General features: G+C 33.9%; 3 protein-coding genes across 7 annotated transcripts; all 3 read left to right on the top strand.

The window, feature by feature from the left end:
• The first annotated feature begins 732 nt into the window (after positions 1–732).
• On the top strand, positions 733–3618 carry LOC8271903. Of its 2 annotated transcripts, none has more exons than XM_015722135.2 (5): positions 733–975; positions 1841–2107; positions 2491–2702; positions 2800–3067; positions 3207–3618. In XM_015722135.2, the coding sequence occupies exons 2-5, from the start codon at positions 1856–1858 to the stop codon at positions 3495–3497; spliced, it is 1023 nt and encodes a 340-aa protein (XP_015577621.2). In that variant the 5' UTR covers positions 733–975; positions 1841–1855; the 3' UTR covers positions 3498–3618. The 2 variants fall into 2 exon arrangements, with proteins under 2 accessions (XP_015577621.2, XP_015577622.2); XM_015722136.3 differs by having other exon boundaries at positions 734–979.
• Positions 3619–3737: 119 nt separating this feature from the next.
• On the top strand, positions 3738–6095 carry LOC8271904. The gene is made up of 4 exons (XM_002523746.4): positions 3738–4567; positions 4721–4932; positions 5174–5441; positions 5600–6095. The coding sequence occupies exons 1-4, from the start codon at positions 4313–4315 to the stop codon at positions 5903–5905; spliced, it is 1041 nt and encodes a 346-aa protein (XP_002523792.2). The 5' UTR covers positions 3738–4312; the 3' UTR covers positions 5906–6095.
• Positions 6096–7294: 1199 nt separating this feature from the next.
• On the top strand, positions 7295–9573 carry LOC8271905. Of its 4 annotated transcripts, none has more exons than XM_002523747.4 (5): positions 7295–7624; positions 7730–7983; positions 8476–8687; positions 8784–9045; positions 9141–9573. In XM_002523747.4, exons 2-5 carry the CDS (start codon positions 7732–7734, stop codon positions 9462–9464), a joined length of 1050 nt encoding a protein of 349 aa, XP_002523793.2. In that variant the 5' UTR covers positions 7295–7624; positions 7730–7731; the 3' UTR covers positions 9465–9573. The 4 variants fall into 4 exon arrangements, with proteins under 4 accessions (XP_002523793.2, XP_015577635.2, XP_048233476.1 ...); XM_015722149.3 differs by having other exon boundaries at positions 7298–7624; positions 7775–7983; XM_048377519.1 differs by having other exon boundaries at positions 7300–7624; positions 7789–7983.
• Positions 9574–11009: the final 1436 nt, after the last annotated feature.

Genomic DNA, 11009 nt, shown 5'->3' with positions numbered 1-11009 from the left:
ATAGACTTTAGATTTACAAATAAATTTTATAAATTTTGTAAATTTCAACTAAATATAATTAGAATTATCTTTAGAGTAATTAGATATTAATGTTACTGACTCACAATTTTATTTATTTCTTTTAAACTAATGGACAGTGATGTGAACCATCTTTAATTCTTGAGATAAATAAAAAACAAGTAATACATGGTTTTACTATTTTATAATTTTTAATATGTTGTATTTTTTAAATAAATAGAGATACGTGCTCATAGATCGTGACAAAAAAAGTATTTCACAGTTAAAAGTTCAACCATCTAAATTCAGATCAACCATCGTTAATTATTGTATTGACTATAATTATTTGATTCATAATAAGTTCACATATACTATTAATGTCTCCAAATTTTTTTGAGAAAGAAAAAAATAGTTCGTTTGGTATTTTTACTTGTAAAGAGAATTCTTGAGCTACTAATATTATTGATATGATTTAAATATAAGAATATAAACATTTCCAAAATAAGCTACAATTGACTTGATAAGTAGGATATATAGTTCTGTGGCTCTTATCCTGAAATGTCAAGATTTTTTGTTTCTTTTAATTCAAAAGAGATATCTGAAAAGCAAATTGCACCAAAAGAAGTAATAGTGAATATAGAAGTAATGACCATAAAAGATGAAAGAACTATAGTAAGCATTTTTATTTGAGAATCTTTCGCTCTATTATTGGAAAGAAAAAGAAAGATTATCACTTAGTAAATTAACTTGTCACTATCTCTGATCTCCCATCATGTGGATCACATTCTCCAATGGGTCCTTTTCTTTTTATTCGTCTTGTCTTCTAGAATCAAGAACTATAAAGTGTTTTAAGAGTTTTGCTGTTATAAGCTTAGCTTAGAATGGTAGTTGGATCAACGAAGAAGATAGCAGTTGCTTCAGCTACAGCTCACACTAGAAGAAACAAAGCTACACCCACTTCTTTCCCACTTTCCCTCTGTATGTATGTATTTTCTTTTTTTTCTTTTTTTTTTTCTTGCTTGTGTCTTTACTTCTTTTGGCTATGTTTTCTTGTTTCAATCTTGATTTCTGTTTGTGGGTTCTGTTTTAGTTTCAGCTCTGTTTCGTTGGTTTCTTTCTGTTAAAGTCTGATGTGTTTATAAGTTTAGGAGTGTAAGACTATGTGTTTGTGTATGGATTGATGTGTATCTTGGAACTTCAAGGTGTTAAGTTTGAGATAGTAGTTAAGTATTACATGGATTAGATTCACATTTCATACTATTGTAAAACTAGTATTGCATACCAGATACATAATTCTTGTATTTGTGCAAGTATGATCCAAGATTATGTTTTAAATACAGAAATGAACTCAGTGTTAATTAGCTTGATTTTAGAATACAAATTCTGTCTAGAAAACCCAATTACTAAAGTGTCCAAAACCAGGTTTTTGGTGTAAACAAATTAAAGATTTTGATTGATTTGTACTAGCATAGTGCTCTGCAGCTAAAATGCAGCTACATTTCTCTTTCTTGGGCGCAGGCTTTTATTTAAGATAATTATCCACACTGAATGTCCACTTCTTAAATTCTTTCTGACTTTTGTAACTTCCGTAGGAGATGCCTTCTCTGTGCTATTTCCTTAGCTCTCAGTTGATGGATTTTCTAGTTTTGAATGCCATGTATATTACTGCAGTAACAGTGAGGTTGCTGCAAATCATTAAAAACAACATTACTTAATAAGTTCTTCAAACAAATAAGAGCATTTACCCTGGATTTAAGTTTCTTCGTCTATAACAAAGTAATCTTACCTTACATATATCGCCTGTATTTACTGCATCTGTTACCTTGCTAATAGAAATGTTCAGTCTTTCTGTCCAGCAATGTTTGTACCAATAGCAGTGACTGTAGTTGTGGGTCTTCTGGGTTTTGCCTATCAGTCGTTGAAACCTCCCCCTCCAAAGATATGCGGATCGCCAGGCGGTCCGCCCATAAGTTCACCAAGAATCAAACTCAGCGATGGGAGGTATTTGGCCTACAGGGAGAAGGGGGTTCCTAAAGAAGAGGCTAAGTACAAAATTATCGTTATTCATGGCTTTGACAGCTCAAAGGATCTGGATTTACCTGTCTCCAAGGTACAGACTGAACGCACTCCTGCAATGCTTGCATCTCCAGTAAAAAAACTTATGAATTTGTGGTTATCTTGCACTTTTATGGCATTGCCATGTGAGTGACAATGAGCTTCAACATCTTGATTACTAGCAAAGTTGGTAGTCTAGCAGATTAAATAACGAGTTGTCCGACTCTGATGCAATATCCTTGAACAAAAAGGCTGAGACAGACTGATAAAGGCTAGAAAGAAAAAGGCTTTTAGGTGTGACTAGTATCAAATTGGAGTAGTAGCAGTTTTGAATTGTATGATTAACTTTGCCAGGACAAAAGAAGGAAAATGAAAATAAAAGGTTGTGCTTTATCTGCTGTGGACTAAACTAATTCATCAGTATGCTTTGATGTTCAGGATTTCATAGAGGAGCTAAGGGTATATTTCCTTTTGTTCGATAGAGCAGGTTATGGAGAGAGTGATCCATATCCATCACGCTCAGTTAAGAGTGAAGCATATGATATCCAAGAATTGGCAGACAAGTTGCAGATCGGGCCAAAATTCTATGTAATTGGAGTATCAATGGGAGCCTACCCCATATACGGTTGCCTAAAATACATACCGCATAGGCATGATACTTTTTACTACCAGCTTTTCACTTAACTTTTGAGGTTTTTGAATGCTTGGGTTTCAGTAGTAACAAAAATTCTTCTAAATTAATTACAGGTTGGCTGGAGCTTCCCTCGTAGTTCCATTTGTACACTACTGGTGGCCTTGTCTCCCACCCAATATATCTAGAGAGGGCTTACAAAGGCTTCAGAAATCTGATCAATGGACATTTCGGATTGCACATCATGCACCCTGGTTGTTCTACTGGTGGATGACTCAAAAATGGTTCCCTTCATTAAGTATTATGTCAGGAAATGTAGCAATCTTTTGCCCACAAGATATAGAGATGATTAAGAAGTTATCTGAAACCCCAAGTGTTGTTCAGGTAGTTAAAGTTGTGATGCAGCATTAGCTTATGATATTTTGGTATTTGCATTAGATTCGAAATGCGAATTCTTGTGTTGATTTCTACTTCAAGTACATTTACTAGCAATTGTAACAATATGTTATGTTTTGGAATACAGGAAAAGGTTCGCCAACAAGGTGTTCATGAGTCTCTGTATCGAGACATGATAGCCGGTTATAGCAAATGGGAATTTGATCCCTCAGATATAATTAATCCTTTCCCCAACAATGAAGGCTCAGTCCACCTTTGGCAAGGTTATGAAGACAGAATCATTCCTTATCAAATAAACCGATACATCTCAGAGAAGCTTCCATGGATTCGCTATCATGAGGTTCCTGATGCTGGACATTTATTGATCTTCAGGAGTGACATATGTGAGACAATTCTTAGGTCACTTCTTCTTGGATGAGCTGCATATGTCGTATTTATAGGCCTGCTCTGTACTGTATCTGTTATTAAATGCTGTACTTATGAATCCTCTTTGTATTATTTTACCTTTGACTGCATAAAGTTGCTGGAGTTTTCTGCTAGATGTGTTCTTGCAGTAAGCAGCTGGTCCAAGCTGTAAGCATATGACAGATAATAAAGAAAGTGGAAGAAAGTAAAAAGAAAAATGCAATCGTGAATTAAATGACCTTGAAACTTGCCAGAATTAATTTTACTTTGTTACATTAATTAGAACAATTTCAAAGTTAAAAAATCTATAATTATATGAAACTCCAAATCAGTTCTTCGAACCTTTCTAACTTGTCATCATGCCCTTGGCACAGTATGCTTGATGTTATAACCAACAATACTTGCCGGTAGCTAATGGCTGTAAGTTCCACCTGCTCCGACATGCTTCATTCTATTCAATGCTTAGTAAAAATATCTGAATTTTCCTCGGTAGTTTTGAACTTGGAATTTTAGTTAGATGTATAAGTTATTGTTAATGTTGTTATTATTATTATAATTATATTGACCCTATCAGAAGTAATTGCTTTCTGTCTCATTGTAGAACTTTATTTTGGTCAAATTTTGAGAAAGGTTCGGTAGAAGTAGTGTCAAGAAAATCAGGTACTCAACGACCAACTAAGAGTCAGACAGAGGAAGTGCTGTTAGAGAAACACCTGACTCATCCTTAAATATGAGATGAAGCTAGTGAACCCACTAATGAAGTAGAAAAAAGTCCTCAAGAGAAACAGAAATTTTGAGTTTGATTTCTATTTACTGTGCCTTTCAAACATGTTTACTGTTGCGGCAGCAGCAGTGGTGGTGGTGAGTCTTGCAGTGTTAGGATACAAAAGGGTAAAGCCTCCACCTCCAAAGATTTGCGGGTCTCCGAATGGTCCTCCAATTACTTCACCAAGAATTAAGCTTAGTGATGGAAGGCATTTGTCTTATAGAGAAAGGGGTGTTACAAAAGAAATTGCCAAGTATAAGGTCATTCTTGTTCATGGTTTTGATAGCTCTAAGGACATCTACTTGCCACTATCTCAAGTATGATCTCTGCGTACACATTAATGCCATATATTAGAATTTGTATTTTAATTAGGAACTCTTGTATAACTTACATGTATTAGTATGAGAGCTTTGTAAGTCTCCACAATTTCAATAACCGAAGAAGATAATTTCATTGATTATAAATTGCAGGAGGTGATGGAAGAGCTAGGAATATATATCCTGACATTTGATAGAGCAGGTTATGGAGAAAGTGATCCAAACCCAGAAAGGTCAGTGAAGAGTGAAGCATTTGATATCCAAGAACTTGCTGACCAATTGCAACTGGGTCCAAAGTTTTATGTCATTGGAGTTTCCATTGGGACTTACTCCATTTGGGCTTGCCTCAAGTATATTCCACACAGGCATGTCACTCTTTCCCCTACTGCATCTCCACATTTATTTCTTCTTTACATTATTTTTTCATTTTTGTCGACAATTGTTAAATTATGCTAATGCAATTAAGGATTGCACTCGACAGTAGCCCACTGGCATGATGTAAAAATCTAACCCGAATTAACAAATTGCCAAATCTTATTGCATTTCTAAGTGTTGGATGTTTTCTGTATTAACAAAATGTTGATTTCTGACCAAGATTGACCACAGGCTAGCTGGTGTGACTCTAGTAGTTCCAGTCATAAATTTCTGGTGGCCATCTTTCCCTCCTAAATTGGCAAATGAGGCATTCAGGAAACAACTCAGGAGAGATCAAGTAAAACTGACCATTGCACATCACTTCCCTCCACTAGTGTACTGGTGGATGACTCAGAAGCTGTTTCCTTATTCCTCTATCATGCAAAGACACCCAATACTACTCAATCCAAGAGATTTAGAAACTATAAAGCAAATGTCTCAAGTGCCTAATCCTGATGAGGTATCTTCTTCTCTTCCCCATTTTTTCTTGGGTACCCATAATATAAAATGAGTTTTTCTTTTTAAGAAGAGAAAAACGAATACGCATATACTGATGTTGATTCCTGAAACATGCACTACGGTTTTATTTGAAATGATTGGTAATGTTTGTAATGACAGCATAAGATAAGGCAGCAAGGTGTCCAGGAATCACTACATAGAGACATGATAGTGCATTTTGGGACATGGGAATTTGATCCAATGGAGCTAAAGAATCCATTTCCTAACAATGAGACTTCTGTTTACCTGTGGGAAGGTCATGAAGACAAGCTTGTGCCATTTGAATTGCAGAGATATGTTGCTAAGAAGTTACCATGGATCAAATATCATGAAGTTCCTGATGGTGGACATTTGATGATTCATGAAAAGGGCTTGTGTGAGGCTATATTCAGGGAACTTTTGCTTGGAGAGGAACCCTTTTTTTGATGTTCATTGGTAACAACAGTGACTAAAGCATCTAGCAAATAGCTTTACTGGTTCAGCTTTTTTGTCTAGGCTTTTGGAATTTGTCCAACTGCAACTACACCCAAGTTTGGTTATATATATATATATATATAGCTGTTTTTTCAATAATAAAGAGCTCCAAAATCGAGATATACGCTTACTATTGGGTTAAGTTTGTGAAATTCTTTATACTTCCTTTTTCAAGCATTTATATCAAAAAGAACAAAAATACTAACAAAATATTCTGGTAAACCAGCCAAGCCAATTGAAAAAATAAATAAATAAAAACAAATTGGGGCGTAACAAATAAGACCAACCAAGCTATGAAAATTTAAAATGCTCTTTACCTCGCAAATCATCATCTGTAAGAGGTGCCACTGTAAAATGATCGGCAAAATCACCATCAGTTCGAATGAAATTTCCAAGAAATAAAAGGACAAAGTTGTAAGAAGATACATCATTTAAGATGAGTCACTTTAGTCCAATTATACCATAAAAGCAAGCCTCTACCTAAAGGAGCAGCCAAAGTTTAGTCCAAGCTCGTTATGGTTGATTATTAGCAAGGTAACGGATGCAGTAAATTTCTTTTTATTTTCACTTTAAAAGCAAAATTTTACCTCATGGCTTCAACTCAAGACGTTGATGCCTGCCAAAGGGCATTGGGATTGGGACCCAAATTCTAGTGTCTCAAGTTTTTACTATAAACCAGTTCTACATATATTATAATTCATTCTAGGTACTTTAAAATTTGTTAGTTTGGACAGACTACCAACCCATTTCATATATATTTATAATTATCCACCACATGAATTATTGATTAAATCTCAAATGAAAAAGTCATGTGGACCAACATATTTTATGCATTACAGGGTGTAAGGATACCATTCATTCTTAACAATTAATAACTTGAGATTATACACTGTCTATGGTTCCCTGACCTGATTCACCAGCAAAGCATGCTGGTCATGTTACAACAACAGTCCCTGTCGGTGAGAAACACAAACACTGTCCAATTACCACCATCCATTTATTAATGTGTCAAATATTTGTCTTTCTTGTTCTCACAAAAACTGTCTAAATCTTTAAAAGTAGAATAGATTTAGCTTGATTATTAATGGGTTCTGTACTTTAAACTGCCTGAATATTCAATGGTAACCTCCAAGGAGTTGTGTGGTACTTTTCGCGATAAAAAAGGTGCAGTTATTGAAATTCCAAGATTGATAATCTAATTCACATAATTTTGACTCACTGTTCTTCAAAAATAGTTCGGCACTTCAGAGAATATCCAAATGCATTTTGGATAAGAAAGAATATCCAAGTAAGGCATAAGGCATAATCTAATTAGAAATACCTCTCAACCAAGAGGGAGACAGCATCACAGTTATTAACAAAGGTTAGCAGCAATAAGGAGCTGACACTATTAATATAAAAAAAGAAAAGGGGAAAACATAATCACATGAGCAGTCACCACCCACCAACTCGGATTACTGAGCAAGTTAAAAGTCATAAGAAAACAGCAATGATATAGGCTCACTGTTCCAAGAGGTCAAAATTGCTGCTGCTGGCTCTCTGCAGATACCTTGGCAAGCTAGGTTGCCTCAAAGGATCAAAAGAAAAAAACATCAGAAAAAGGAAACTACAAATCATCACAACCATTGGATTCCTTGAAATTTAGCATAATATCTGTGAAAGTAGTGTCAGGTACTATTTTCAAGAATCTTTCCTTTTCTTGCTTTCTAGGATATTGTCATGCTGCTAGTGAATCTTGAATTATGCTAGCTAGATCTATCTTTTCTATTCATTCAGGAATGCTTTTAAAAATAGCAGTTCTTCTGATGAGTGGTCTTCTAGGCATGGTTTATCAGGCTACACAGCTTCCTCCACCTCAGAAGGAAGAGTCACAAGAAAATACTCCTGCTAATTCACCAAGAATCAGACTCAGTGATGGAAGATATCTGGCTTACAGAGAAAAAGGAGTCACCAAGAACAAATCCAAGTACAGGATCATTATTGTTCATGGCTTTGGAAGCTCAAAAGAAATGAACTTTCTGGCACCCCAAGTACAATTTTTGAACTCTCTTCTCTAACTTTACTTTATATTAAACTAAAAAAACTTTTCACATTTTAATTTGGGATTGCTCCATTGAAGCATAGGGACCGAGATGATGATTCAAGTGTTGTTGGGTAAACAATATTGAGTTGAATCAAAAGTTCAAGAGGAAACTGTTTGAATGGATAGAAATTGCCCAAAGACAGCACTAAATCCTATATTTACTGAACTGTCTATTTAACAAACCAGTTCTCATTTCAAGTTCATTTAGAACTTCTCATACATTTAATGTATAGAAGTGATTGTGATCATACACACCTAAAGACATATGGGGTGGTCTTATATAAATTCTGCTTCTAAAGATTCTGTTCTTATGTTCATTTAGGAGCACTACACTACAATATGAATTGGTAAACCTTTCCGCTTAACAAAGAATTACCTGCTTGCTTGAAAACCTGTAAATGTATAAATAAAGTGAGTTTCACATTGCTTTAGTTTTCAGGTACTGATAGAGGAATTAGGGATATATTTTCTGCTGTTTGACCGAGCCGGATATGGAGAAAGTGATCCGAACCCAAATCGAATTGTAAAGAGTGAAGCGCATGACATTGAAGAGCTTGCTGATCAATTGCAGATAGGATCCAATTTTTATGTGATAGGAGTCTCAATGGGCTCATACCCTATCTGGAGTTGCCTCAAATATATACCACACAGGCAGATTCAATCAGAACCTCTAGCTGCAATGCATAGCTTTCTACCTGAATTTTGTCAATAAGATTCCCATTACTCACCTCAAAACCACTTGTGCAGGCTAGCAGGTACAGCATTAATAGCCCCAGTTGTCAATTACAGATGGGCTTCACTTCCTCAGAATTTGATAAGGTATGATTATAGAAGGAAACTTATCCAGTGGGCACTCTGGTTCTCTAACCATGCCCCTGGATTATTACACTGGTGGGTTACTCAGCAATGGCTTCCTTCAACTTCTGTCCTGGAAAAGAACCCATTATTCTTTAGCGATCAAGACTTAGAAGTCTTGAAGAAGATACCAGGATTCCCTATGTTAAGTAAGGTAACTATACAATGCTCCACATGCATGTAAAGAAAGAGGACAAATAATTTACATTGTAGTATTTAAATTCTGATAGTTTGTGCTTCCAACTACAGGAAAGATTAAGAGAGCGAGATGTTTTTGATACCCTCCGCCGTGACTTTATGGTGGGTTTTGGAGATTGGGAATTTGATCCTGTTGAGCTAGAAAATCCATATCCTCAAAATGAAAGCTCTGTTCACATCTGGCAAGGCTACGAAGACAAGGTTGTACCATTTCAACTTCAGAGATTCATAACAGGAAAGCTACCCTGGATTCGATACCATGAAGTTCCTCAAGGTGGACATCTAATTGTGCACTATAAAGGTTTCTGTGGGGCTGTTTTGAGGTCGCTTTTACTTGGAGAAGACCCTCTAGAACTAGAACAAGTTCATCCATAAATTTGTTACATGATCATTTCTTGATTCAAAATGTAAGTAGATGGGGTTTAGAGAACGTAGCATGTTGTCAGATTACATTTGTTATTTGAAAGGTTGGAGCCTTTTCTTCCGTGTGTGTATGTGTGTTTGACTGAGTGGCTGCATGTGTAAATATAGAAAATGTTCGATACAATGAAAGGCTGTGCATTTTCTGGTGCATCTGAAATTGAGTCAATATAACAAAGGAAACCATGAGCAGATAGAATTATGTGCACTGGTTCCTAGAATAATGGTGAACTATAAGAGGAAGAAATTATCCAAGAGGGCACACTATGTTTAACATAGAAATATCAGTGACCAATCTGGTGTAGCTTAATTAGTACGAATTCATCACTATGGCTTTAAGGTGTCTGAGTTCGAATCTCAGGTAGAGTTGGTTAATCGAACAAGAAAAGAAAAATCAGTAACAGAAATAACTGGATTTCATTTTCAGTAGGAACTAACTCAATTACAAAAGCTTTGTAGGTGCTCATGTTGGATTTGGAATACAAGAACATCATACTCCATAGATGATGACCCTCACTATCGTGTGATACCAACAGCAAGGAGCCTTCCAAAACAATGAGAGGGCATAAAAGATTAACATTCCCTTTCATAAAATTTATGTGCATACATTTTATTTCTAGTCTCTAAATTTGACTTTGTATCAGAGAGATTTCTATATTGTACTTAGTAATACTAATATTATTTTATCTAATTTTTACATTATTTTTCGTTATCATATTATCTTAAATTTTCTTAAACTATAAAAATATCGAAGTTATGTTAAGATGTATATATGATGACACATTATATCAGCAATAAAATTTCTTTCAAATGATTGTATTACTCAAAGTTTTTGTATGAGAAAAAACACATTTAAAATAATGAATTGCAACCGTCGTTTATTCGTGCGTTTTACGATTGTTGTTATTGTTTTAATTATAAAATTATATTATAATTTAATAAAATATTTAATATTTAGTATTTATTTGTAATTTTTTTAAAAATTAGAGCTAATTAAATATTTTTATATATTATTTTTGATTTTTTAACTATTTTAAGATTTTATTAATGCAATAATATAAATATTATTTTTAAAATATATATTAATTTATTTTAGTATTATATAAATTAATAGAATTATATTACTATTATTTTAGGATTAGAGATTATTATATAATTAAAAATTAATTTATTAGGATTAGAGATTAGGAAATTAATTTATTATCTAATTAAAATATAATTAAAATACTATTTTTAGAATTAGAACAATATTTAATTAATAAATTAATAAAAAATTATTAAATTACATATAAATTTGAATTTAATATTAAAAACTAAGTACATATGTCGGAATAAAAATATCATATATCAAAATATAAGCACATATCAAAAAGAATTTTATATTTTAAAAATTAACATATATATATATATATATATATATTACAATTAGTACAAAAGCTTTTTCTGATAACTGGATTAGCCGTAATATTCTTTTATATGCCTAGGCATAATCTATGTCTC

Source organism: Ricinus communis, chromosome 8 (genome assembly GCF_019578655.1).
Source record: "Ricinus communis isolate WT05 ecotype wild-type chromosome 8, ASM1957865v1, whole genome shotgun sequence".
Lineage (NCBI taxonomy): Eukaryota > Viridiplantae > Streptophyta > Magnoliopsida > Malpighiales > Euphorbiaceae > Ricinus > Ricinus communis.
This window is presented reverse-complemented; position numbering and strand designations above follow the sequence as displayed.